We start from the raw sequence: 27,832 nt of genomic DNA, 5'->3' as shown, positions 1-27,832 counted from the left end.
CTGTCTTGGTGTGTTTGGTGCTCTGTGGAAGTGAAACAATCTGTTCAATTGTACACATTCTCCTCCTCATCATAACCAAAAATGAATGATTGAAAAACATTGTATCATAGAGAGACCTGATAATAATATTAATAATAATAATAATGATAATATAGTAGTAGTATTCAACATTGGAACGTATAAACTACGTGCGCGTTACTGCTCCATCGTCACATGATACAGTTGCTGCTGCGTGATGACATCACAACTAGAGGCAGGTCAAGTTACTGTAGTTCGGTTTCTTCTTCCTTGTTCTTTCCCTTCAGTCATCTACCGGCCCGGGCGATCTAAAGCAAAGCAGACAGGCATAATGTCCCATCAAACGGGCATACAAGGTAAATACGCGCATTTTTGCTTATTGTCTCCAGCTGTTGAAACCACAACGGAATAGACGATGCGATCGTCGTCCATGACATATTTCATTTAAAAGGATTAAAGTCATAGGGGAAAATAATGTTGTATGTGTGTCGTTCTGCATCATCAGCGAGAATAAGCAGTGCTTTCTGCTCTGTGGAAGTTGCTTCGGGCGTCACGGTGCACTGGGCGAATGAGAAGAATCTATGACAAGTGTATTCAGCGATGCGTTGTACTAATATGGTCGTGCTGCTGCGATTCAACTGAGATTGTTACGCCGCATAAACACTAGCAGTTTGTCATCAAGCTCCGTGCTGCTGCAGCAGGCTCTGGTCTGTAACCCTCGTTTCAAAGGTCTTTTACAAGGGAACAAGCCGCCCATTCATCAAATGTCTAAAATTAATCTGGGTGACATTTATGGCCAAGATTACTGTTGCCCTTTTGATGTTTGTTTGTTGTTGGGATGAGATAACGTTTGATGCAACTGTGTCGATTTTTATGTAACAACTGGCTGTCTAGTAAAATGTGGGTCACCTATTTTGGCCAGTAGGCTATCAGAGCTATCTTTATTTATCATGGCACGACAAGGTGTTATACAATTACGGCAGGCATGCTTTTGGTTTTGCTCTTATGCGTCTTGAATACTTGACGTTCATTCTCTGTCTCTATACTATAGTTAATGACCCAAGATAGATCAGCTGCCTGTACTAATCTTTTCTTGAAACCGTTTTTTTGATAAACACACCAATCCTTATTTCATTTGACCAGTATATTCTACACTTGATTGTTAAGTAATAGGCTGTTCCCCATGCTTGTGTTCCCTGAATGTCCCTGTTGTATGAATAGCCAACGTCTCTCTTGAGCCGATGTGTGTGTATAAAAAGGTGACCGCTTGGCTTGCTTTGACTTCACAGCTGCGGAGGAAGTGAAAGAGATCTTTGCTAAGGCGAGGAACGGAGCCTATCGCCTGCTGAAGGTCGTCATTGAGATGGGTGAGTATGTAGCCTGCCTAGCCTACAGCTGATCAACTCAATCACACCTATTGATCAGAGATGAGCCCTACCCATCGCTGTATGCAACATGATCAATGGGTAAAAAGATAAGTTCAGTAGTTTGTTGATTGGTTACGACTGGTTATATTTACTGTGATGTTGAAGACATACTGTGATCTGAAAAGTAGACTGTATTGTACTGAATTGTATTGTACTGTATTGCAGTGTAGTGTATTGCATTGTACTTTATTGTACTGTATTGTTCTTTATTGTATTGTACTGTATTAGTTATTACATTTCATGTCATTTGTAAGATATCTGTTGGTTGGTTGCCTTTACTGCACTGCAATCTCAGATACTGTGTATCTTACCTGAAAAGACAGAACAGAATTGATGTATGTTGATATTTACCTGTTCCCATAGTTACATATTGTATATCACTGTAATAAATCCACCATATCCCTCCTTGTTCTTATTCCAGAGACTCTGGTGCTGGGAGGCACCAAGCATGCGTCTAAGAAGTGGGACCAGGAGTATGATGCCTATGTGCTGCCTCTCCTACAGGAGGACATGCCCTCCTACCTCCTGTACAGGCTGGACTCTACTAACAACCAGGGATATGAGTGGATCTTCCTGGCCTGGTCACCTGACCGCTCACCTGTATGTTGATATGTTTATCTCTTTCTGACTTTATTCATTTATCAATATATTGGTTGGGAGCAAATTCTCTTTTTTTTGTTAGTCAAGACTACCTCTGGAATGCCATAGACATGACAGTTTTTACTTCACTTAAGCAACTGTTTCACCTTCTTAACCCAACTGTCATGGTGTCAGTTAGGGCATTTAAAAGTCTCTCTGTTTATTCCATAGTCTAATAAGCCAGAATACTGTCTACAATAAGCCTCTATTTATAGAACTACGAACCCACAGTCTAGTCCACACTGCAGGTAATGCACAACAGGGAGAATGTAACAGGCCACACACAGTGCTGCTTTCAAACCCACATCTGGTCTGTGGTTGGCTAACTATAGAGTAGGAACCCTTACCACTGGGTGAGAGAACTGTTTACTTTAAACAGGTTTTTAGATGAGGGAAAATCCTCTTATGGTTCATATAAGTATGTCAAATGCTGCCCCCATTGAAAAAGTGTTTATTTATGCTTAGCTAATGCCAACATTTTGAAGAGACTGTTGAGCAAAAAGGCTAGCTTATTGTTGTGCTAAACTAGCATATTTGCAATTCTAATGTTAACTAGCAGGAAGCATGAACCTGGCTTCCATCCCAAACCTCAATGAAACAGCCAAAATGGTCGACGTTTCTGAGATGTCTGTATGAAATAGCATTATGTTCTTGTTTAGATTGCAATCTACAGTCATATTTAGCAGTTAGTGCAGTACTAAAAACATGAATTCCTCCCACTTCTATAGGTTAGACAGAAGATGTTATATGCTGCTACAAGAGCTACACTGAAGAAGGAGTTTGGGGGTGGACACATTAAAGATGAAATATTTGGCACAGTGGAGGTATGTTGACGAATTTGAAGAAACTCATTATTTTATGGCTTATTGGCCTAAGTGGGCTTGCAGTTTTGGCAATAATGTTTCAAGGAAAGTTGCTTTTGGTTGCTCCATTTGTCGCTAGATGACATCATGATATGTTTATGCTGTCCCTCCTTCTCTCATGACAAATTATCCAACGCAAAACCAAATAAAATCATTTTAAGGACAACAAAAAGGAAACGATTTAAATAATTAATCACCACACAAAAAATAGAGTAGATTGCATTTTCTCAAAAAGCTATCTTTTAATTATTAATATTATGTATGCCTTGGAGAGCTGTGGGGTCATTTAACAACAAGGAAGTGATTTAATAAATTCACTTCACTCTCTGCAGCAGTGGGGAGAGGCTGGGGAGGGAGTGAAGAGACGATCCTATATAAGCACTGCTACTCTAAATGCGGACCCTGAGTTCCAGTCCACCCCTCTCACGGTCCTCTCTTTCACCAGGATGATGTGTCTCTGAGCGGGTACAGGAAGTACCTGATAGCACAAGCTGCTCCACAACCACTGACTGCTGCTGAGGAGGAGCTGAGGCAGATCAAACTGAGTGAGGTAGAGACACACACACAGATGTACATATACTCTTAGGTTCTAGATAGCACATTTTTTCCTAAAAGGGTTCTTCGGCTGTCCCCATAGGAGAACACTTTGAAGAACCCTTTTTGGTTCCAAGTAGAACCCTTTTAGATTCCTTGTAGAGCCCTTTAAAAGAGGGTTCTTCATGAAACCCAAAAGGGTTTTACCTGGAACCAAAAGGGTTCTCCTATGAGGACAGCCGAAGAACCCTTTTGGAACCCTTTTTTCTAAGAGTTTACACACACACACACACACAAAATAATTTCCACAACAAACCCAAGGACTTTGCAGCTGACATGTTTAGATTTTTTTAAATGTATTCGGCTTTAGTGGAGAGAGAGAGGCATAGAGCAATTTACAGCAGGCAATCAATAACAGATCAATGAAGTGGAAATATGTTTGCACACTAGACTAAACAGCCCAACTTCTGCCCCAGATTCCCTTGGCTGCATGCATTCATAATAATACTATGAGGCGTTTTTCCATTTATATCGGTGTGATGATGTCACACACACACACGTTTTGTTCTTCTTTCCTCGTGGGGGGCCAACAATTCAAAATCCTATTTTCCCTAACCTGAAACCTGAACCGTAACCCTAAACCTAGCTCCTAAATCTAACCACCAACCTCTTAACCTAACCCTAATTGCAACCCTAAACCTAACCCCTAAGGTTAAAATAGCCTTTGTCCTCATGTGGATGTGGGAAATGTCCCGACGAGGGAGACTTTTCCTTGTTCTGCTGTCCTTGTGGGGTCTTTTGGGGATTTTCGGTCCCCTATCAGTGGAGTGTAGCTTCCTATATCGGTGGAGTGTAGCTTCCTATATCGGTGGAGTGTAGCTTCCTATATCGGTGGAGTGTAGCTTCCTATATCGGTGGAGTGTAGCTTCCTATATCGGTGGAGTGTAGCTTCCTATGTCGGTGGAGTGTAGCTTCCTATATCGGTGGAGTGTAGCTTCCTATGTCGGTGGAGTGTAGCTTCCTATGTCGGTGGAGTGTAGCTTCCTATGTCGGTGGAGTGTAGCTTCCTATGTCGGTGGAGTGTAGCTTCCTATGTCGGTGGAGTGTAGCTTCCTATGTCGGTGGAGTGTAGCTTCCTATGTCGGTGGAGTGTAGCTTCCTATGTCGGTGGAGTGTAGCTTCCTATGTCGGTGGAGTGTAGCTTCCTATGTCGGTGGAGTGTAGCTTCCTATGTCGGTGGAGTGTAGCTTCCTATGTCGGTGGAGTGTAGCTTCCTATGTCGGTGGAGTGTAGCTTCCTATGTCGGTGGAGTGTAGCTTCCTATGTCGGTGGAGTGTGTCTACCTGCGTCGGTGGAGTGGAGTGTGTCTACCTGCGTCGGTGGAGTGGAGTGTGTCTACCTGCGTCGGTGGAGTGGAGTGTGTCTACCTGCGTCGGTGGAGTGGAGTGTGTCTACCTGCGTCGGTGGAGTGGAGTGTGTCTACCTGCGTCGGTGGAGTGGAGTGTGTCTACCTGCGTCGGTGGAGTGTGTCTACCTGTGTCGGTGGAGTGGAGTGTGTCTACCTGCGTCGGTGGAGTGTGTCTACCTGTGTCGGTGGAGTGGAGTGTGTCTACCTGTGTCGGTGGAGTATAGCTACCTATGTCAATATAACTACAGTGCCTTCGGACTTTTTCCACATTTTGTTACACTACAGCCTTATTCTAAAATGTATAAAAAATGTTTTTTTAAACTCTGCAATCTACACACAATACTCCATAATGACAAAGTGAAAAGTAATTTTTTTTACACTTTATCAGATGTATTAAAAATAAGAACAGAAATACCTTATTTACATAAGTATTCAGACCCTTTGCTATGAGACTGTAAATTGAGCTCGGGTGCATCCTGTTTCCATTGATCACCCTTGAGATGTTTATACAACTTGGAGTCCACCTGTGGTAAATTCAATTGATTGGACATGATTTGAAAAGGCACACACTGTCTATATAAGGTCCCACAGTTGACAGTGCATGTCAGAGCAAAAACCAAGCCATGAGGTTGAAGGAATTGTCCGTAGAGCTCCGAGACAGGATTGTGTCTGTAGGAAACCTGGCACCGTCCCTACTGTGAAGCATGGTGGTGGCAGCATCATGCCATGGGGGATGTTTTTCAGCGGCAGGGACGGGGAGATTAGTCAGGATCGAGGCAAAGATGAACGGAGCAAAGTATAGAGAGATCCTTGATAAATCTGCTCCAAAGTGCTCAGGACCTCAGACTGGGGTGAAGGTTTACCTTCCAACAGCACAACGACCCTAAGCACACAGCCAAGACAACGCAGGGCAGGGAAAAGTATCTGAATGTCCTTGAGTGTCCTAGCCAGAGCCCGGACTTGAACCCGATTTGAACATCTCTGGAGAGACCTGAAAATAGCTGTGCAGAAACGCTCCCCATCCAACCTGACAGAGCTTGAGAGGATCTGCAGAGGAGAATGGGAGAAACTCCCCAAATACGTGTGTACCAAGCTTGTAGCATCATACCCAAGAAGACTCTGCTGTAATCGCTGACAAAGGTGCTTCAACAAAGTACAAACAAGTTTTTGATTTGTCATTATGGGGTATTGTGTGTACAGTACATTGATGAGAAGGGAAAAAATGATTTAATCAATTTCAGAATAAGGCTGTAACGTAACAAAATGTGGAATCCAGGGTATTCGTAGACTATATTGCTTGATGTGTATACACCATCATAACTCCATAAAAGGACAGGGTCATTCTTCATCTGCCCTATAGGCCTATTTCATAGAGCCACCCTCACAAATACAGTAGCCTCAACCAACTGGGAAGGTTTATACTGAGATCCCCTTCCCAGTCACCAGATGATTATCCACTAATCTACATGAGAGTAAAGAGGCTTTCAGATATGTATTATTCATTTGCTGAGAGACCCGTTGGTTGTAATAAGTAGATGGATGAAAAAACAGCAGCCCAATCCTTTAGGTACAAGAGATGAACAGGTCAGTGGCAATTTCATTCAGTCAAGCCGAACATCATATAGCTGGAGTGTGAATGTTATGAGGGCTGTACTAACACATGAAAGGGCAGTGTAGACCTTTTACATACTGATGTTATTCAATTATTGTTATTTGTATTGAATATTATATTGGATAATATTATCATTATACTATTATTGGATATTATTATCATTATATTATTATTATTATTGGATATATTATTCAGAACAGTTTATTTATCTCATATCACATTGAGATCGTTCTGTTCCATGTAAGACTTTAAATGTTACAACAAGCTTTATCAATTCCTTTTTTTCAAGTTAAATATGTTTTTGTGCCTTTTCAAGAATGTATCTTTCTGTTTATCTTTTGCAAATTATTGGTGACACAAATACAAAATTGGGGTAAGGATAGACTTCCTGTTATAGTAGTGAGTCTAGACTAGCCTGGGCCCTTCTCAAACCACAGCCTGGTGACCAATGTTGGGGTTGTCTTAGAGTGTGTGTGACACCTAATTACTGTTTTTGTTGTTGTGTTATTTTAGTTTCAGACCATTAGTCTGGGCCTAGGCCCTTCTCAGAAAGAAAGCCTGGTGATTTAGTTAAAACGACACCAAGTGACTGTGTGTCCGTCCGTCCAGGTACAGACAGACATCAGTGTGGACACTAAACAGCAGACTCTGACGGGCGTGGCCTTCCCTATGCAGCGAGACGCCATCCAGGCTCTGGAACAGTTCAGAGAGAAGAAGATCAACTACGTACAGCTGGTGAGTATAGTACATTATGATATATTACAGTACATCATAGTGTATAATAATATAGTATAGTACATCATAATATAGTATATACTAATATAGTATAGGACATCATAGTATAGAATAATATATTATAGTACATCATAGTGTATAATAATATAGTATAGTGCATCATAGTCTAGAATAATATAGTATAGAATGATATATAGTATAGTACGTGATAGTGTATAATAATATAGTATAGTACATCATAATATAGTATACACTAATATAGTATAGGACATCATAGTATAGAATAATATATTATAGTATATCATAGTGTATAATAATATAGTATAGTACATCATAGTCTAGAATAATATAGTATAGAATAGTATAGTACGTCATAGTGTATAATAATATAGTATAGAATTATATAGTATAGAATTATATAGTATAGAATTATATAGTACAGTATAGTATATAATAATACATTTTAGTATAGAATAGTATTATAGAATGATATAGTATAATACATCATAGTATATAATAGTATAGTAGAGAGACGCCACCCAGTATCTGGAACAGTTAAGAGAGAATGGGACCAACAAGTATAGCTGGTGAGTGTCAGTACTGTCTGGCAGACTCACCTCCTTTTATTGGAGCACAGAGACAGACAATCACTGTGTTGCTTCATTAGCAGTAGGTGTCTCTGACTAGCATGTTTCTGGATTCAACAATGCCATATAACTGCCAGACAAGACTACAATGTGATGTCTAAAACACAAACTAACTGGCACCATGTTGCATGAAACATGATACTCAAAGCCTTATTGTATTGGATCGTTTACATTACAAATCTTATTGAGGATTGTTTATGAAAAAATGCATCATCATCATCTGTATCAACAGGAGATAGATTTTAGGAATGAGTGTATCAAGCTGTCCAGCACCACTCCTACAGAACTGAAGGAACTGCCCAAGAGGATCCCCAAGGATGCAGCCCGATACCACTTCTTCCTGTACAAGCATTCCCACGAGGGAGACTACCTCGAGTCTACAGGTAAAGACACATTAAAACATTATGAGAAGAGAGTTCGTATTACGGCATGTTTTTTTAATACGTTGATTTTATACCACACAATTATGTTTTTGCTTGATCTACTCTTATTCATAATTGTATTATGTTATTTAAATGTGATAACAATGTGATAAGGTGGTATTTTAAAGTGGTTTCCTATGTGTGTTGCAGTGTTCATCTACTCCATGCCGGGGTATAAATGTAGCATCAGAGAGAGGATGCTCTACTCCAGCTGTAAGAACCCTCTCATCGATACTGTGGAGAGCAACCTGCACATCCAGATAGCCAAAAAGGTAAGAGCTGGGTCATGTTTACTATACAACCTGCACATCCAGATAGCCAAAAAGGTAAGAGCTGGGTCATGTTTACTATACAACCTGCACATCCAGATAGCCAAAAAGGTAAGAGCTGGGTCATGTTCATTATACAACCTGTCCATCCAGATAGCCAAAAAGGTAAGAGCTGGGTCATGTTCATTATACAACCTGTCCATCCAGATAGCCAAAAAGGTAAGAGCTGGGTCATGTTCATTATACAACCTGCACATCCAGATAGCCAAAAAGGTAAGAGCTGGGTCATGTTCATTATACAACCTGTCCATCCAGATAGCCAAAAAGGTAAGAGCTGGGTCATGTTCATTATATCACACTGTAGCTAAATGTTTTGCAACAGAACATTTAAACATGCACTTCACATTCTATTCATATCAAGTCAGATAGTCCATCCATTTCAGCCACAAAAAAATTTCATTTGGAACCTGATCTCTCGTGGACAGACTGCGTAAACATAAGCATCTGACCAAAAATACGTGGGCTTTTAGTTCTGGGTTAATCCATATTATTTGGTACCTAATGAATATAACTGAGGTTCACTGCAGTGTGTCACATGAGTGACTTTCAACAGTTTAAAACACTCCTGTGAAAATACTGTAACATTATGCCAATGTAGACTGGATTTTTGCTGCAATGTATTTTTTATAGAATAAGTGTACTATGCCACTCAGTGATGTGATTTATTGTATTCCTATTAGTATACGTATCCTACTAACTGATGCATTCTGATTCCCTCCCCTAGCTGGAGATTGATAACGGTGATGAGCTCACCGCAGAATTCATGTACGAAGAGGTCCACCCTAAGCAGCACGCACACAAGCAGGCCTTTCCCAAACCTAAAGGCCCCGCGGGGAAGAAAGGGGGGCGCCGGATCACTAGACCACCAGGAGATGGGGAAGAAGACTAATAAAACACCCCTCCATTTTAGTCCACAATGGAACATTCCGCTTAGTATATAAGAACCCTTTATCTGGTTGAGTCCCAAATGGCCCCCCTATTCACTTTATAGTGCATTACTGTTGACTAGGACCTATAGGGCTCTGGTTAAAAGGAGTGCACTATATAGGGGATAGGGTTCCATGTAGGATATAGACCATTGACATGAATCCCTCCTAATGCCCTTTAACCTCATAGACAACCAGCCTGTAGCCTATATGAACTATGCACACACAGACCACCACACTAATATAAGCCATGACACTCAAACCTGTGAACTTACTTACATTAGTAGCTTGTTATTTAGACAGACAGTAGGTGCTGTGTTTTCATGATGAGAGAGAGCGTGAACATATACCTTTAGAGCTAATGTTATTTTATTTCTCATATTATTTGACAATGTTTTTAAGATATATGGTTTCCAATGCTGGTTCTGGAGAGCTGGATGTGTTTTAAAAATATATGGTTCCCAATGCTGGTTCTGGAGGTTCCGGAGGGCTGGAGGTTCTGGAGAGCTGGAGGTGTGTGAGAGGAAAGACCTTGTGGTTTTTCTAGTGAGCATGTGATACTGATCTGACCACTTCACCTTGTTATTAGTGCTGATTCAATGCCGACAATGTTGTAGCAGTTCTGTAATGCGTTGTGTAAAGTCAATCAATAGAGAATGTTGTTCCACAACCGCTAGCCCTTCAGGATCAGAGTTGAGGACTGGGTCCTATTCATGTGACACTAAATGGAGAAAACAGAGAGGGACCACCTAGACTTGTTCAGTAAGAATAGCTTGTTTTCGCTTTCCGTTGATAAATGTTTGAAAATGTTTTGCTATGGTGTGCCTAATGAATAGTACCATGCTGATGTAGAAGCTTGATTTGGGAGAGAAGAGAGACCATGTGTGGGTCTGTGGATGTTGTTAAGAAGCCTAATGCTTTTGTATACATTTTACTGTATGCATCTAATTTGTACTACCAATACCATGTCCATAACAACTATATGATTACGAGTCAGTCCAAAATCTACTTAGTGATTTCTCTTTCCATGTTCTTTTTAGTGAAGAATGAAAAATCCTATAGAAAGTATTTTTCTAGGTCTGTACTGTATGTGTGTATGGTGATCTGAGAGGTCACAGCCTGAATCAGTTGAGTGTCAACCGTTATCTGTTTGTCGGTCTGTTTGAGAGAGAGAGTGCCTGGGTGCGTCCGGAATGGCACCCCATTCCCTATATAGTGCACTACTTTTGACCAGAGCCCATCAGAAAAGGCACCCTATTCCTTATATAGTACACTACTTTTGACCCAGGTGCCATTTCAGACGCAGACGTGTTTGTCAATCAGGGTTGCTCGTTTGTGCATTTCACATCAGTGATATTAATCCCACATAATATGCAATGCTTTTCAACCACAATGCTGCAGGTCTTTCCCCACGTGACACTGTGTGTATGCATGTCATGTTTATTAGAACCACAATGAAGGGAAGGGACTGTGATTCCCAGGTGAAATGTCATGGAGGATCTGTCTACTGATTCCATGAAAAGGCAAACCACTATGACATGTTCGTCCTGTACTAGATTACTATGACATTACGCAATTCTGAAGGAGTCCTAGTAGGTTGAAACTATTATGTTATGTAATGTTTCAAATGTTTTTTTTTCTATGAATTAAATTGTGTAAGGAAATGAAATAAATTAAAATATTTAAATTACATTCACTAATGTGTTTCTTGCCTGATATATTATTATTAGTAGTAGTAGCAGTAGCAGAACTACTATGCAAGCCTATTGACCACTGAGAGGTGTGAGTTTACTGAATAAAGCATTGCTCTCTGAATAGAGTTGGCAGTGAAGGGGAAATAGTAGGCCAAATCTGCATTTCCCATCACGTTGTAATCCCACTCATTGGCACTAGTGGTAAGGGTAAACCTTTGGCCTGGCACATTAAAGATTACAATTAATAAGTAATGTTGGCTGGCTGCAGATCAGCTGATGTCAGATGATACAAATTAAAGGCATACCTGCTACATGCCTAATCTGTAATAAACCTTTGCAGTAATGTAGACCTCAATTAATGAAAATGTCTTTCCATTTATCTCAGAACATTATTTTACTGTGACTCACATAACTTAAATACAGAGTAGCCTATTCATACAGTTCAGCAAATCAGAAATGACCTTTTAAATGCAAATTGTTTGTCAAAAAATGCTAATGATTTACTTATGATGTATCTCTCTAGTCTATACTATGCAATATAATTATTAACAGGTGATTAGTCATCAGAAGACCAGAACAGTACTGTTTGAGACAAATAAAAGAGCACTTTCCCTTTAAGAACTTGTCACATGACATGATGCGGAAGAACTACAATCTCATGCTATAGTTGCACAGGTGTTTGTTTATTACACATTTATTGCTAGAAATGTTTCGTTTTAGGACATTTATTATTGCATTCATTTATAATTAGATGATATCAGTGAAATGACAAATTTATTAAATACTATGTTTTCCGCTGTTGGTAGAGATTGGTAAACAGTAACGTATCCTAACAGTGTTCGCTAGCTAGCTACAATGTTACAGTGTGTTATGGTGTCACATTGATTCATTTAGCAAATGAAACCTTTTGTAGCACTGACACTTCACACTACATAACTGGTAAGACCGTTAATCTGGTTTAATACATGGCTTCTGATTATCAATTCATTGATTTTACATAACTTGGGGCGTAATATTGGTTTTATTCCTTTTTTTGCGACAGGACAGTCTATCTACCATGACTATGAAGGAGGAAGCACCGAGTGTCCCTGAGTGCTACATCTCAGAACACGAAGGGTTCTATGGAACCATCAAGAACTCCACCAGAGACTTTGTAGTCACAGAGATAGACATCCATGGCCAGATGGTCACTAAACCCAGTGTATCTGATGTTCCTCAATCATCCAACATTACTGAGGCATGCCCAGGTGCCAAGTCTGAAGGAAAGACAAATATTATTAGCCCAAAACATCAACACAACCTCAAAGAAGAGAATTGTCCTCCGGTTGTAAAGGATGTGGATTCAGAACCTGGACCCGGTCAGAATGGTGACATCACATCCACTGCCAGCCAAGACTGTTTTGACCTGAGAATGATACTGGGTCAGGCTGTCTGTGAAGAGCTAGAGCAGTTCACTGCTTTATTGAGAGAGGTGTCATCAAGTCCCAATGATGGCGTTGAGAAGAATCTGGCCAACCAAGAATCATCCAATGGCAGCGAGAAGAAGATGGCCAATCAAGAGTTGTCCCTGGGTTCATTCCCAGACAAACACCAAAGAGCTAACGTCCACCGTGCTGTCCGACACAATTTTCCCTTCCTGTTGACAGTAACCAACCAATCAGAGATCAGGGTTAAGGAGGACCCTGCCTTTAAGCTCCTATCAGGTTTGGTCTCCGAGGAGGAGGCCGAAGACTTTATCAGGTTCATCGACACCAAGATGCCTAATTCTGTGTACACGTTCAGGTGTGATGACAGTAAGGAGCACAGGACGGCAGTGCACCACTTCCTCAGTAGCCGGTTTGGTAAACTGGTGGAGACCAAGAGCTTCAGTGACCAGCAGCAGAAGACTACAGCCATTACGGTGAGGTTGAGAGAAAAAGGGAAACCCAGGAAGAGGACGGCTGATGACAGTAAAGATGAAGAGGTCTATACAGGTGAGAGGTCTATAGAGAACTTTACAGACTATGTTTCTCTCCTATATCTCTCTCTGTTTACTCTCTCTCCTATTTCTCTCTCCTACTTGATATGTTTTTCTCTTATGATGCTGTATGTACAGCAAGAAGAATGTTATTAGCCCAAGAAAGCATGGCAAGTAAGCATTTCACAGTTTATATCTGCTTTAAACTGTACATGACAAATAAACGTATCCTTTGATTTATCCTCCCCAAATCCTGAACATGGAACCCACAAAACTGACCTTGACCAGTGTCTAAGTCCAACCTCATCCCACTCATAACACTCTATTCCCTTGGCCATAGAATGAAGCAATGTGTTGGGCCTGTATTCTAGGAAGTTAGTGTGGATACTGTTGTCATGGGTTTCCTCCCACTGCAGCGTTCACTCTGAGGAAGGAGAACCAAGAGACTCTGGAGGCTATCAGCTACATGGCAGCTGTCCTGGGGGTGCTGCCCTCTGACTTCACCTACGCTGGCATCAAGGACAAGAGGGCCGTCACCTACCAGTCCATGGTGGTCAAGAAGATCTCACCACAACGGTAGATACAGTACAGTTGTTAGATAGAATGTGTTGCTGTTTCCATTCATAGCCCTTGGCTTAGCCTATGTGCTGTGGTCAACTCCCCTAGACTACAAACAGAGAGTTGACTAAAGCACTAACAGACTGGACCACCAGGCTATCCTTGGCTATGGTTTGATGATAATGATGGATATTTACAAAGTGCTACATTCTATTGGGGGCAGACTCAACTCATCCACCACCACATTCATGCGTTTCTAACATGCTAGTCCAGTGAGTTCACTGTCCACTGGGACCGGTCAGACTAGTGCTGATGGGAGGGATGTGTGTTGTCAGGCTGAGAGAGAAGACCAGTGAGTTTGAGAAGAGGGGGGTGGTCCTCTCCTCCGTCCGCTCCGTCTCTGAGCCTCTTCATCTGGGTAGACTCCAGGGGAACCACTTTGACCTGGTGGTACGGGATCTGAGACCACACCAGGGTCATGGCACACTGATGGAGCTGGACTCACTGGTGCAGGAGGCTGTGGAGAACGTACAGGTGAGACACTCCTATTCTGTGGCCTCCATTCAACCCTGGTCCTGGAGAGATGCAGGGTTTTGTCCAGTCCAGCACTGAAACACTCAATGTAACTAATCAACCTAATCACCAAGCGTTTGATTGGCTGAATTAAAAACATCAGACCCTGTTGGCCCCCAGACCCAAACTTGGAAACAAATGTAGATTTCTCGGTGCACTTTGATAGTCATTTCCACTGCACTGTGAGTAATTGAGGAGTGTTGTTCTCTGATCTGTAGTGAGAAGTTATTAAATGTAAATTCTTTTAGGTCAAGGGGTTTGTGAACTACTATGGACCTCAGAGGTTTGGGACTGGACAGAGTGTTCAGTCTGACCGCGTCGGACTGGCCCTGCTCAAAGAGGAAATGGTACATTTAGGTCTTCTGTGTTCTTATATTACAAGAAACTGAAAACTTTGGATGTCAGTGTTTGTATTTGTTCTGTCTGACTTGTGGTGTGGGTTGTCTTTCATGTGTCTCAGGTGGCAGCTGTCCGTCTGTTCTTCACACCAGAAGAGGGTGATGACTCTCAGAACGTTGCCAAGAGACACTTCCTCCAGACTGGTGAGAAATTCCTGTTTACACTAGTCACCATTTCCTGTTTACCATGTTCTCTGTTTTTTATGGCCCCAACCTTTTTTCAGATACATTTTTTTAAATATTTTATTTCACCTTTATTTAACCAGGTAGGCTAGTTGAGAACAAGTTCTCATTTACAATTGCGACCTGGCCAAGATAAAGCAAAGCAGTTCGACACATTCAACAACACAGAGTTACACATGGAATAAACAAACATACAGTCAATAATACAGTAGAAAAAAATTATTTTCTACTCTTCTCCATTCTAACCCTGTTCCTCCACCGCTCTCCTCCCTCATCTCCTCAGATAATGCCAAGGAGGCCCTGTCTCTGATGCCCATGTCCAAGGCCAGAGAGAGGATGATGCTGAGGGCCCTACATCGCTATGGGACGGGCCCAGAGGGCTGCACCCGTGCCTGGCTCAGCCTGCCCCATGGGATGAGGGTGTTCTACCCCCACGCATACTGCAGGTCTGGGATTTATATCACCTGTTTTATTGCTTTAAATATTCTGAATCCTTTATTCTTTATGGTTCTATTTGTATTCCTACTTTCATTTGTATTTCCTTCTTCCTCTTCACTCATTTTGTTTGATGTATACTATATCAATAAAGATTGTTTTGATTTGCAGCCGGGTCTGGAACGAGGCGGCTGCACACAGGCTGACCACGCTGGGCCACAGGGCCAGGCAGGGAGATCTGGTCTGGAAGCAGGGGGGAGAGGAGGGGATAGAGGCGGGAGAAACCAGCTTACCTCAGGTAGTTCAGTTACAGGATGACTTAATAACAGAGTCAAATAAACAGTCAAAGTCACTTGTGTAAATCATTTTTAATCGGTGGTAGAGAGTTGGCCACTAGGCTCTATCTTTGAGTATGACACCTAGTGATACTCTTTCACTGAGATTGAACCAGTCATAAAGATGGTACTGAGATGGACCTTGGCACTCTCTACTCCCCCAGATTCATGTTGTTACTACTGCAGAGGAGGAGGAGGAAGTCTACTCACTAGGACAGGTATGTACACACACACACACACACGCACACCTGTCCACCACCTGTTCTACAGTACCTTGTACCATTTTAACTATTAATCTACTCTGCAAACATGGGTGTGTTGTCTGAGTGCGTTGCCGAGCCCAGTGAAACCTACATCCACAAAACACTACACAAATCAAATGGGTTATGATTCTATTGAATCCATTGTTCACTTCTGCTGTGCTCTTCCATCAGGTGGTTCTTCCCATGCTTGGCAACAGTGTGAAGTACCCAGAGAACCCTGTAGGGGGCTGGTACCAGGAGAGACTGGCAAGGGACGGACTACAGAGCTGTCGTTTCAGAGTCACTCCTCTCAAACTGAACCTCCCTGGCTGCTACCGTCCCTTACTGGCCATCCCACATAACCTGAGCTACAGGCTGCAGCAGGGCCAGAGAGCTGGGGAGAGGCAGCAGGAGAGTAATGGAAAGTCACAGGCTAGTGGAGCGGTACCACAGCATCCCGGCACAGACACACCTAGACCTGGAGGTCTGGAGAGGCAGAGAGGAGGGGAGTCAGCGGTGCTGTACCCTGACACAGACACAACTAGACCTGGAGGTCTGGAGAGGCAGAGAGGAGGAGAGTCAACGATGCTGTACCCTGACACAGACACAACTAGACCTGGAGGTCTGGAGAGGCAGAGAGGAGGGGAGTCAACGATGCTGTACCCTGACACAGACACAACTAGACCTGGAGGTCTGGAGAGGCAGAGAGGAGGAGAGTCAACGATGCTGTACCCTGACACAGACACAACTAGACCTGGAGGTCTGGAGAGGCAGAGAGGAGGAGAGTCAACGATGCTGCACCCTGACACAGACACAACTAGACCTGGAGGTCTGGAGAGGCAGAGAGGAGGAGAGTCAACGATGCTGCACCCTGACACAGACACAACTAGACCTGGAGGTCTGGAGAGGCAGAGAGGAGGAGAGTCAACGATGCTGTACCCTGACACAGACACAACTAGACCTGGAGGTCTGGAGAGGCAGAGAGGAGGAGAGTCAACGATGCTGTACCCTGACACAGACACAACTAGACCTGGAGGTCTGGAGAGGCAGAGAGGAGGAGAGTCAACGATGCTGTACCCTGACACAGACACAACTAGACCTGGAGGTCTGGAGAGGCAGAGAGGAGGAGAGTCAACGATGCTGTACCCTGACACAGACACAACTAGACCTGGAGGTCTGGAGAGGCAGAGAGGAGGAGAGTCAATGATGCTGTACCCTGACACAGACACAACTAGACCTGGAGGTCTGGAGAGGCAGAGAGGAGGAGAGTCAACGATGCTGTACCCTGACACAGACACAACTAGACCTGGAGGTCTGGAGAGGCAGAGAGGAGGGGAGTCAACGATGCTGTACCCTGACACAGACACAACTAGACCTGGAGGTCTGGAGAGGCAGAGAGGAGGGGAGTCAACGATGCTGTACCCTGACACAGACACAACTAGACCTGGAGGTCTGGAGAGGCAGAGAGGAGGGGAGTCAACGATGCTGTACCCTGACACAGACACAACTAGACCTGGAGGTCTGGAGAGGCAGAGAGGAGGAGAGTCAACGGTGCTGTACCCTGACACAGACACAACTAGTTTGACGTTGAACTTTGACCTGGACTCTTCCTGCTACGCCACCGTCTGCCTCAGAGAGGTCATGAAATGTGACCCTTAAACTGGAGTCTCATATGCTGTATGTACTACTGTGTACAGTATTTTGATTAGTATTGTGTTTTGTACACAGTATGGCCTCTTGTGTACATGTAGGATGCTACTACAGTATTGTGTTTTGTACACAGTATGGCCTCTTGTGTACATGTAGGATGCTACTACAGTATTGTGTTTTGTACACAGTATGGCCTCTTGTGTACTTGTAGGATAGTGCTACAGTATTGTGTTGTGTACACAGTCTGGCCTCTTGTGTAGATGTAAGATACTGCTACAGTATTGTGATCAGTTTGCTGATTCGTTGCCTGATTTGTCAGACATGTCGTTAATAAAAGAATGCTTTGTTAATTTACTGACTGGATGAGAATTCTTCACAGTGGATTAGAGATAGAATCACATTGAATGTTGAAGTGAATTTAGTTGTGTGAATGTAGAAGAACCTCAGCCTGCACAGCATGGCCACTAGATGGTGATCTCAGCCTGCACAGCATGGCCACTAGATGGTGATCTCAGCCTGTACAGCATGGCTACTGGAGGGCGATCTTAGCCTGCACAGCATGGCCACTAGATGGTGATCTCAGCCTGCACAGCATGGCCACTAGAGGGCGATCTCAGCCTGAACAGCATGGCCACTAGATGGCGATCTCAGCTTGAACAGCATGGCCACTAGAGGGCGATCTCAGCCTGCACAGCATGGCCACTAGAGGGTGATCTCAGCCTGTACAGCATGGCCACTAGAGGGCGATCTCAGCCTGCACAGCATGGCCACTAGAGGGTGATCTCAGCCTCTACAGCATGGCCACTAGAGGGCGATCTCAGCCTGCACAGCATGGCCACTAGATGGTGATCTCAGCCTGTACAGCATGGCTACTAGAGGGCGATCTTAGCCTGCACAGCATGGCCACTAGATGGTGATCTCAGCCTGCACAGCATGGTCACTAGAGGGCGATCTCAGCCTGAACAGCATGGCCACTAGATGGTGATCTCAGCTTGAACAGCATGGCCACTAGAGGGCGATCTCAGCCTGCACAGCATGGTTACTAGATGGTGATCTCAGCCTGCACAGCATGGCCACTAGAGGGTGATCTCAGCCTGCACAGCATGGCCACTAGAGGGCGATCTCAGCCTGAACAGCATGGCCACTAGAGGGTGATGTTGCCTCATGAGTTGTTTATCAGTTGAACAAGTGAATTAATACCTACTTGAAGGTACAGTAATTGAGTAAAACATGTTAATACTAGTCTGTCTCTCTTTAGATGCCAGTACTGGACAAACTCTTGCCAAGCTATAGTAGGATAATTATCATTTGATCTGATAGAACAGGTTCTATCAGATAACAATTCTCATAAACTGATTCCTAAGTCTATGCCTGTCCGTACCCAACAAGTCATTGCTATGCTAATCTTTAATCGGCAACAGCAGCTGTGGGAATATTCAAGGGAACGCATATGAAATGTAATGAAGCATAAACCCAATATATATAATATAATTCTCCCCTCATCATGCTCTGAAATCAGAATAAAATTCAGACAGCTTTGCAGCATCTCAAATATGTTCCTACTACCTTTATAGTGCCAGGGCTCTGGTCAGAAGAAGTGCACTATGAAGGGAATAGGATGCATTTTGGGGCAGACAGCGTTTCTCCTGTGGGTCATTGGTAGATTTCAGACTAGATTTTTTTTAAAGGCAGGACCGTATCAAATTTCTGTCATGAATCATTTCATTTGATTCTTCACTTCCATTTTTAGCTTCTGTTAGGGATGTGAAAGCATTACCGTTAGAGAGTAAGTGTGGTATGTCTGAGTTTGGGTTTGTGGGTTCTGACTTGTAGTCGAGACTCAGGCCAAAGCAGCGTTTGGTGAAGTACCTGCCTGTAGGGTTAGGGCAGAGTGTCTGACTGCCAGAAGGAGTGTACAGCAGACAGTATTAACTCCTCCTGAGGAAATCTCAAATGAAATGTGGCTTCTGAATATTTTCTGTACTAGTGACTTTTCCCCTGATCAATGGAATCTATTTATCTTTCAGGACCTCTGATATGTTGCAAGTCAAGGCCTTGGAGGGAATAGACGGACGTGGAAGGTGTTGTTTTGGATATGACAGGCTGACATAAGGCTACATAATGGGTCATAGCGTCTTAATAGCGTGTTGGTACACCTCCCCCTCCCTATAGGCTAGTACAACTGGAGAGCCTTTCCAAAGTGACTACATGTTGTTTAGAGGTCAACCATCAAGCAGTCTTGGTTGTAGGTGGAGTTTTGATTTGGGGTTTGAAGTCTGAACTGGGATGGTTCTGTCTGTGTCCTGAGATGTGAATGTCCCGCTAACTAGCCTGAACTCAACAGCCCTCGTGGAGCATGAAGCCTACATCCCTGGGCCTCAGACACTTCCCTCTCATCAACCTGAATGTGTTTTAACTAGTGGATGTTATGTCAGGCCCAGCCCTGTTCTTCACATACTGAATAGCATCTCTTAACCTAAAATACGGGCCTGAATTGCCCAGGAGTGTCTGTGAACTACTTTGACTTCACCACCATAATAGCACTGTCTGAGCAGTGATGTGCGTGTGTGTGTGCGTGTGTGGGTGCGTGAGTGCGTGAGTGCGTGTGTTTGTGTGTGCGCGTGTGTGTGTGTGCGTGCGTGCGTGCATGCGTGTGTGTGTGTGTGTGTGTATGCGTGCGCCCGTTCAACTATGGCCTCTCTATGTAGATAGGCACAGAAGACTGAATATTGTCCCACTCAGTGAATCTCCGGCCAGCTGATTGTGCTTGGCATTGACCCTGAAGTGTCTGGACTACTTTGACTCCACAGCTCAGTCACAATCAAGTACTGCCTGGTCTGGCCTGGCCTGACCTGGTCTGGTCTGGTCTGGTCTGGAATGATACCTCTATGCAAATAGATAGACACTGATGACTGGCTGAATAAGTCACACACACACTGAAACACAAACACAACACACATAACAACAACACACATCAGCCTGTGAAAAGTAGTACAATTATGAGGGGGAAGAGGGGAGGATGTTGGGGGTAGACATCCTGGTCGTTGTTGAGGGGTAGACAGCCTGGTCGCTGTTGAGGGGTAGACAGCCTGGTCGCTGTTGAGGGGTAGACAGCCTGGTCGCTGTTGAGGGGTAGACATCCTGGTCGCTGTTGAGGGGTAGACAGCCTGGTCACTGTTGAGGGGTAGACATCCTGGTCGCTGTTGAGGGGTAGACAGCCTGGTCGCTGTTGAGGGGTAGACAGCCTGGTCACTGTTGAGGGGTAGACATCCTGGTCGCTGTTGAGGAGTAGACAGCCTGGTCACTGTTGAGGGGTAGACAGCCTGGTCACTGTTGAGGGGTAGACAGCCTGGTCGTTGTTGAGGGGTAGACAGCCTGGTCGCTGTTGAGGGGTAGACATCCTGGTCGTTGTTGAGAGGGTGGTAGTTGAGGGGTAGACATCCTGGTCGTTGTTGAGGGGTAGACAGCCTGGTCGTTGTTGAGAGGGTGGTAGTTGAGGGGTAGACATCCTGGTCGTTGTTGAGGGGTAGACATCCTGGTCGTTGTTGAGGGGTAGACAGCCTGGTCGTTGTTTGATTGGTAGACATCCTGGTCGTTGTTGAGGGGTAGACAGCCTGGTCGTTGTTGAGAGGGTGGTAGTTGAGGAGTAGACAGCATGGTGGTAGTTGAGGGGTAGACATCCTGGTCGTTGTTGAGGGGTAGACATCCTGGTCGTTGTTGAGAGGGTGGTAGTTGAGGGGTAGACATCCTGGTCGTTGTTGAGGGGTAGACAGCCTGGTCGTTGTTGAGAGGGTGGTAGTTGAGGGGTAGACATCCTGGTCGTTGTTGAGGGGTAGACATCCTGGTCGTTGTTTGATTGGTAGACAGCCTGGTCGTTGTTTGATTGGTAGACAGCCTGGTCGTTGTTGAGAGGGTGGTAGTTGAGGGGTAGACAGCATGGTGGTAGTTGAGGGGTAGACATCCTGGTCGTTGTTGAGGGGTAGACATCCTGGTCGTTGTTTGATTGGTAGACAGCCTGGTCGTTGTTGAGAGGGTGGTAGTTGAGGGGTAGACAGCATGGTGGTAGTTGAGGGGTAGACATCCTGGTCGTTGTTGAGGGGTAGACATCCTGGTCGTTGTTTGATTGGTAGACAGCCTGGTCGTTGTTTGATTGGTAGACAGCCTGGTCGTTGTTGAGAGGGTGGTAGTTGAGGGGTAGACAGCATGGTGGTAGTTGAGGCGTAGACAGCCTGGTCGTTGTTTGATTGGTAGACAGCCTGGTCGTTGTTGAGAGGGTGGTAGTTGAGGGGTAGACAGCATGGTGGTAGTTGAGGGGGCGTTTAGTCCGGGGGGTTAATTAGCTAAATGAGAAGTGTATGTTTCTCTTCTCCACTTCTCCAAGTTCACGGCACGGCAGGTGAGTTCAAGTTTCATGTTGCCTTTTTTCGTCCATAACAAAACACTGCTGTAATTTACAGGTCATAGAATGTCATGACACACTCAAGTTTGGTGTGGACACACACACACAAACACACACACACACACACACACACACAGACACACACACACACGCACACACACACACACACACACACTCCCAATAACAAGTAGCCTGGTCGGTGGCTACACCTTGGTGTGATGTGCTGATTGGACCTGGTTGGTTCTGTAGGAGGTTTTGGAGAACAGAGGCTTTCATTCATCAGAGATGTAAACACTGCTGTGAACTACGACCCTGTCTTAATTGTCTGCCTTCTTACCCCCAGACACTGGACCGGTGAGTGTTGCTCATTGAAGCAAGGGAGGCTTTATTTCACAGTTAATACATACATAGAAGAGTCATAAGATTATAGATGTGGGGGGGGGGGGGGGGGGGGGGGGGGGGGGGGTAGGACTGAGTTTGGGAAACCATGCAGCAAGCTATGCCTGTAATTTGTCGGAAATCTAATTTCCCAATGAGACATCACAGTATTCTGTTGTAGTGCTATCTCTGTTGATACATTAAAGCCCAATCTATTGCACAATCTCCCTGCATGTGTAAACATCCTACTTCAATTCATCTGACTGCCTTCTTGTACTGTACTATAGGGAAGTGTTTCTCCTATTGTTATTCATTTAGTTTTTTATTTGTATTACTCTTTATAGTCACTAACTTACTTCGGCTATTGTTGTTGCATTGTCGAGAGGTGAACCTGCAAGTACGCATTTCATTGCACTGTATTCATATTTATTATGTACCTGCCAAGGCAGCGGCTACTCTTCCTGGGGTTTATTATGGATCCCTATTAGTTCCTGCCAAGGCAGCAGCTACTCTTCCTGGGGTTTATTATGGATCCCTATTAGTTCCTGCCAATGCAGCAGCTACTCTTCCTGGGGTCCAGCAAAATGAAGGCAGGTATATACAATTAAAAACATTCCATTTCACAGCAGATTTCACAACACAGGCCAATACTCTACTACCACACATCTACAACACAAAATCCATGTGTACGTATGTGTGTATATCTGTGCCTGTGTGTGTTTCTCTTCACAGTCCCCACTGTTCCATAAGGTGTATTTTATCTTTTTTAAATGTGATTTTATTGCTTGCATGAGTTACTTGATGTGGAATAGAGTTTCATGTAGTCATGGCTCTTTGTAGTACTGTGCTCCTCCCATAGTCTGTTCTGGACTTGGGGACTGTGAAGAGACCTCTTGTGGCATGTCTTGTGGGGTATGCATGGGTGTCCGAGCTGTGTGCTAGTAATTTAAACAGACAGCTCGGTGCATTCAGCACGTTGATAGTTCTCACAAAAACAAGTAGTGATTAAGTCAATATCTCCCCTACCAGGAGAGATTGACATGCATATTATTAATGTTAGCTCTCCATATATATTTAAGGGCCAGCCGGGCTGTCCTGTTCTGGACCAATTGTAATTTTCCTAAGTCCCTCTTTGTGGCACCTGACCACATGACTGGACAGTAGTCCAGGTGCGACAAAACTAGGGCCTGTAGTTCCTGCCTTGTTAATAGCATTGTTAAGAAGGCAGATTTAGTGTTTAGTGAATGATTTGTCCCAAATACAATCCTTTTAGTTTTTGAAATATTTAGGACTAACTTATTTCTTGTCACCCATTCTGAAATTGACTGCAGCTCTTTGTTAAGTGTTGCAGTGATTTCATTTGCTGTGTTAGCTGACATGTATAGTGTTGAGTCATCAGCATACATAGACACACAGACTACTCAGAGCCAGTGACAGGTCATTAGTAAAGATTGAAAAAATGAAGGGCCCTAAACAGCTGCCCTGGGGAATGCCTGACTCAACATGGATTATGTTGGAAAGGCTTCCATGTGTTCTGTTAGACAGGTAGCTCTTGTTCCATAATATAGCAGACGATGTAAAGCCATTACACATACGTTTTTCCAGCAGCAGATTATCATCAATAATGTAAAAAGCTGCACTGAAGTCTAACAAAACAGCTCCCACAATCTTTTTATTATAAATTACTCTCAGCTATTCATCAGTCATTTGTGTAAGTGCCGTACATGTTGAATGCCCTTCCCTATAAGAGTGCTGAAAATCTGTTGTTCATTTGTTTTCTGAGAAATAGTATTGTATCTGGTAAAAAAAATAAAAATCCAAAAGTTACTAAGGGTTGGTAACAGGCTGATTGGTTGACTGTTTGAGCCAGTGAAGGGTGCTTTACTATTCTTGGGCAGCAGAATTACTTTTGCTTCCCTCCAGGCCTGAGGGCACCCACTTTCCTGTAGGCTTAGACTGAAGAAATGGCAATTAGGAGTGGTAATATCGTCCGCTATCATTTTATTTATTTCACCTTTATTTAACCAGGTAGGCTAGTTGAGAACAAGTTCTCATTTGCAACTTTGACCTGGCCAAGATAAAGCATAGCAATTTGACACATACAACAACACAGAGTTACACATGGAATAAACAAAACATACAGTCAATAATACAGTAGAACAAAAGAAAACAAAAAGTATATATACAGTGAGTGCAAATGAGGTAAGATAAGGGAGTTAAGGCAATAAATAGGCCATCGTGGCGAAGTAATTACAATATAGCAATTAAACACTGGATTTGTAGATGTGCAGAAGATGAATGTGCAAGTAGAGATACTGGGGTGCAAAGGAGCAAGATAAATAAATAAATACAAATCATCTTAAATCATTTTTTATCTAAGTGTACCCCATGTTCTTTGTACCAAATGTGTACGCCATGTTGTGTATATCATGTGTATATGATGAATAAACTTGAACTTGAACAATGTAAAAGCCTAATATGCAGGCTTCATATTTTATCCGTATTTTCTCAATATAGGCTTTATATACAATCAGAATTGCAGCAATGATTTTACAAACGTTATCGTGGGACTGTCACTGTTAGTTAGTTTGTTTCTGTGGGTACATACCAGGTTGTGTTTTAAATGGCTTGTCAAATGTGTTTTTGCAGTGGCCGCCACTGAATATTGTCAAGATGTGACAGTTTGTGTACACAGGGTTGTCAACTGTGGCCAGAAAAGGTTGGATAAGCACATGCAATATTTTGGTTACCATGTCCCCACCAAAAAAATGCAGTTTGCAGAGAGAAATAAAGCAATGCCCATGAAGTAATATATTTGTTATTTTGCAGAGTTGCATTTGGTTTGTGTTTCTGAATATGATAGATTGCAGTTCATTCTCAGGCTAAGAGCTTTCAATGTTTTTATACAGTAACTATGACTACAGCCTGGAAAACATAATTTACTTTTTTTGTTTTATCTTGTGAAAACAGCTGAGATTTAGTATTAAACCAGAAACTATACATACTGCATGCTTTCCCATTTGAGAATGAATACATAGCAGAGGTTATTGAATCTAAAATCTATTATATAGCCATGTAGAACGCAGTAGTCACTTATAATACCTCATGTTTTACATTTCCTCTGTTATAATCTGATCCAGAGCGTAGAAGCTGTGTTCTTCATTCAGCCTGCGGAGCCTGTCATGCCAAATAGTGTCCGCTTGCCAAATGGTGTCCCTCTCTGCATCACAATAGGATTCGATTAGCTGTTAGCGTTCGTTGACTACACTGACCCCGTAGCTTGAGGTTAGGCTAGATATTGAGCTCTGGAAAATAATGCTTTTGTGGATTGAGCTTATTGATTGACATGTGGATGCAACGCTGCATGCCTCTGGAACATCATTTGTTCCTGTGGTGCCTGTCTATTATATCTACGTAAGGGTCCAAAGCAGTGGTGTAAAGTACTTAAGTGAAAGTACTACTTACGTCATTTTTTTACTATTTATATTTTTGACAACTTTTACTTTTACTTCACTACATTCCTAAAGAAAATTTTGCATTTTCCCTGACACCCAAAAGTACTCATTACATTTTGAATGCTAAGCAGGACAGAATAATTGCCTAATTCACACATATATCAAGAGAACATCCTTGGTCATCCCTACTGCCCCTGATCTGGCAGACTCACTAAACATATGGTTCGTTTGTAAATGATGTCTGAGGGTTGGAGTGTGCCCCTGGCTATCCGTAAATTAAAAAAACAAGAAAATGATGCCATCTGGTTTGCTTTATATAAAGATTTTGAAATGATATCTTAAGTATATTTTAGAAGGATGATATCTCTCTCTCTCTGTAAATGAGAGGAGCCAGGCATATAAAATATGTGTACTGTATGTGTTAAAGAAGTTTCGGCCCTTTATCAGAAAGAGAGAGAGAGAAAGAGAAAGAGAGAGAGAGAGAGAGAGACAGAGAGAGAGACAGAGAGACAGAGTGACAGAGTGACAGAGACGGAGAGACGGAGATATAGAGAGACAGAGAGAGAGAGAGCGAGAGAGCAAGACAGAGAGAGAGATGGTTCATCAGAGTGAAAAACGGGAAAAGATGGAGGGAGGTGAGGTGAGGTAAAGTGAGGTGAGGTGAGGTGAAGGAAAGATCATTATATTTAATAGTCCTATGCAACGTCACAAAAGGCACCCTATTCCCTAATCCCACTACTAGTTCCCTATTCCCACTACTTTGACCAGACCCTATTGGCCCTGGTCAAAAGTAGTGCATTATATAGGGATTAGGTTGCTATTTGCGATGCAACCGTACTCCCCAGCAGTAACAGTGTTAGCAGTGTGTGAGCAGCACTGAACAGTAACACGGGCTGGAACACGCTGCCTGGGCTGCTAACTGGCTGGCTCCAGTCTGGAAACATTCAAACATTAAAACCTCACAGCAGAGAGGAGCAGGATGAATGAATGTGCCTGTTCAGTTCTACTGACTCTGGCTGAGGAAGCCCCCGTCCACAGGCCTGTCTGTCTCATGTCAGGAATCACACATTAAACACACACACACGCACGCACTAACAGTTAAATGGTGATGTGTACATTAACTAACAGTTAAATGGTGATGTGTACATTAACTAACAGCTAAATGGTGATGTGTACATTAACTAACAGCTAAATGGTGATGTGTACATTAACTAACAGCTAAATGGTGATGTGTACATTAACTAACAGCTAAATGGTGATGTGTACATTAACTAACAGCTAAATGGTGATGTGTACATTAACTAACAGCTAAATGGTGATGTGTACATGAACTAACAGCTAAATGGTGATGTGTACATTAACTAACAGCTAAATGGTGATGTGTACATTAACTAACAGCTAAATGGTGATGTGTACATTAACTAACAGCTAAATGGTGATGTGTACATTAACTAACAGCTAAATGGTGATGTGTAAATAAAGAGTTTTTATTTACCATCTCTCCATCTCAGATCAGTCAGTGTCTTGGTGGTCGCTGATTTAAAGTGCCAGCCTTTTCTTAAGCTTGTTGATTCTGTCTAAGACTACACATGCATCTCAAATGGCACACTATTCCCTTTATAGTGCACTACTTCTGACCAGAGCCCCATGCGCCCTATAGGGCCCTGGTGAAAAGTGGTTTACTATATAGGGAAGAGGGTGCCATTTGAGACGCAGCCTGCATCAGTCTGTCCAGGAGAGATAGATAGGAATGGGAAGCAGGCAGAATGTAGCAACAGCTGTATCAAGCAGTCAGTGGTTTCCTCCCAAATGGCATCCTATTCCCTACATAGTGCACTGCTTTTGAACAGAGCCCTATGGGTTCTGGTCAACAAGAGGGCATTATGTAGGGAATAGGGTGTAATTAGGGAAACAGCCTCAGTAAGTGCCCTGGGAGGAGAATGGTGTTTTAAGAGAATCAGGAAATAACCCAAGTCCCCTAGCACCACTCCATAACTCTGACAGGAAACAGCCCC

General features: G+C 43.3%; 4 protein-coding genes and 1 long non-coding RNA gene across 6 annotated transcripts in view; 3 read left to right on the top strand and 2 right to left on the bottom strand.

Annotated features, from left to right (window-relative positions):
* Positions 1–27,832, top strand: part of LOC115188433 (glucoside xylosyltransferase 1) — a 601,934-nt gene that overhangs the window by 349,269 nt on the left and 224,833 nt on the right. The gene's annotated exons all lie outside the window — the stretch shown is intronic.
* Positions 255–11,256, top strand: LOC115188436 (twinfilin-1). Its single transcript, XM_029747295.1, has 9 exons — positions 255–374; positions 1,308–1,385; positions 1,867–2,045; positions 2,813–2,908; positions 3,393–3,497; positions 7,111–7,236; positions 8,116–8,266; positions 8,456–8,577; positions 9,359–11,256. Exons 1-9 carry the CDS (start codon positions 350–352, stop codon positions 9,521–9,523), a joined length of 1,047 nt encoding a protein of 348 aa, XP_029603155.1. The 5' UTR covers positions 255–349; the 3' UTR covers positions 9,524–11,256.
* Positions 3,750–5,204, bottom strand: LOC115188446 (uncharacterized). The gene is made up of 2 exons (XR_003876415.1): positions 5,044–5,204; positions 3,750–4,964 (listed from the first exon to the last, which is right to left on the bottom strand). It is a non-coding gene; the product is annotated as an uncharacterized LOC115188446 (long non-coding RNA).
* Positions 11,879–17,938, top strand: LOC115188430 (pseudouridylate synthase 7 homolog-like protein). 2 transcript variants are annotated; one of them, XM_029747276.1, is made up of 10 exons: positions 11,879–12,193; positions 12,297–13,227; positions 13,628–13,787; positions 14,105–14,303; positions 14,591–14,689; positions 14,803–14,884; positions 15,207–15,369; positions 15,530–15,656; positions 15,858–15,911; positions 16,128–17,938. In XM_029747276.1, exons 2-10 carry the CDS (start codon positions 12,312–12,314, stop codon positions 17,592–17,594), a joined length of 3,267 nt encoding a protein of 1,088 aa, XP_029603136.1. In that variant the 5' UTR covers positions 11,879–12,193; positions 12,297–12,311; the 3' UTR covers positions 17,595–17,938. The 2 variants fall into 2 exon arrangements, with proteins under 2 accessions (XP_029603136.1, XP_029603137.1); XM_029747277.1 differs by having other exon boundaries at positions 11,896–11,929.
* Positions 20,887–21,893, bottom strand: LOC115188383 (uncharacterized). Its single transcript, XM_029747187.1, has 2 exons — positions 21,815–21,893; positions 20,887–21,747 (listed from the first exon to the last, which is right to left on the bottom strand). The coding sequence occupies exon 2, from the start codon at positions 21,664–21,666 to the stop codon at positions 20,887–20,889; it is 780 nt and encodes a 259-aa protein (XP_029603047.1). The 5' UTR covers positions 21,667–21,747; positions 21,815–21,893.

This window comes from Salmo trutta, unplaced genomic scaffold (assembly GCF_901001165.1).
Source record: "Salmo trutta unplaced genomic scaffold, fSalTru1.1, whole genome shotgun sequence".
NCBI lineage: Eukaryota > Metazoa > Chordata > Actinopteri > Salmoniformes > Salmonidae > Salmo > Salmo trutta.
The sequence above is the reverse complement of the archived record's forward strand: the minus strand, read 5'-3'. Positions and strand labels throughout refer to the sequence as shown.

What these genes read in the sequence shown, in the direction of transcription:
- LOC115188383 (XM_029747187.1), bottom strand. Translation starts at nt 21,666, where the DNA reads ATGTCTACCCCTCAACTACCACCATGCTGTCTACCCCTCAACTACCAC.
- LOC115188430 (XM_029747276.1), top strand. Translation starts at nt 12,312, where the DNA reads ATGACTATGAAGGAGGAAGCACCGAGTGTCCCTGAGTGCTACATCTCA. An exon ending in AGATGAAGAGGTCTATACAG is followed by an intron (nt 13,228 to 13,627) that starts GTGAGAGGTCTA and finishes CTCCCACTGCAG; the next exon opens with CGTTCACTCTGAGGAAGGAG. An exon ending in AGGCTGTGGAGAACGTACAG is followed by an intron (nt 14,304 to 14,590) that starts GTGAGACACTCC and finishes AAATTCTTTTAG; the next exon opens with GTCAAGGGGTTTGTGAACTA.
- LOC115188436 (XM_029747295.1), top strand. Translation starts at nt 350, where the DNA reads ATGTCCCATCAAACGGGCATACAAG. An exon ending in AAATATTTGGCACAGTGGAG is followed by an intron (nt 2,909 to 3,392) that starts GTATGTTGACGA and finishes CTCTTTCACCAG; the next exon opens with GATGATGTGTCTCTGAGCGG. An exon ending in AGATCAACTACGTACAGCTG is followed by an intron (nt 7,237 to 8,115) that starts GTGAGTATAGTA and finishes CTGTATCAACAG; the next exon opens with GAGATAGATTTTAGGAATGA.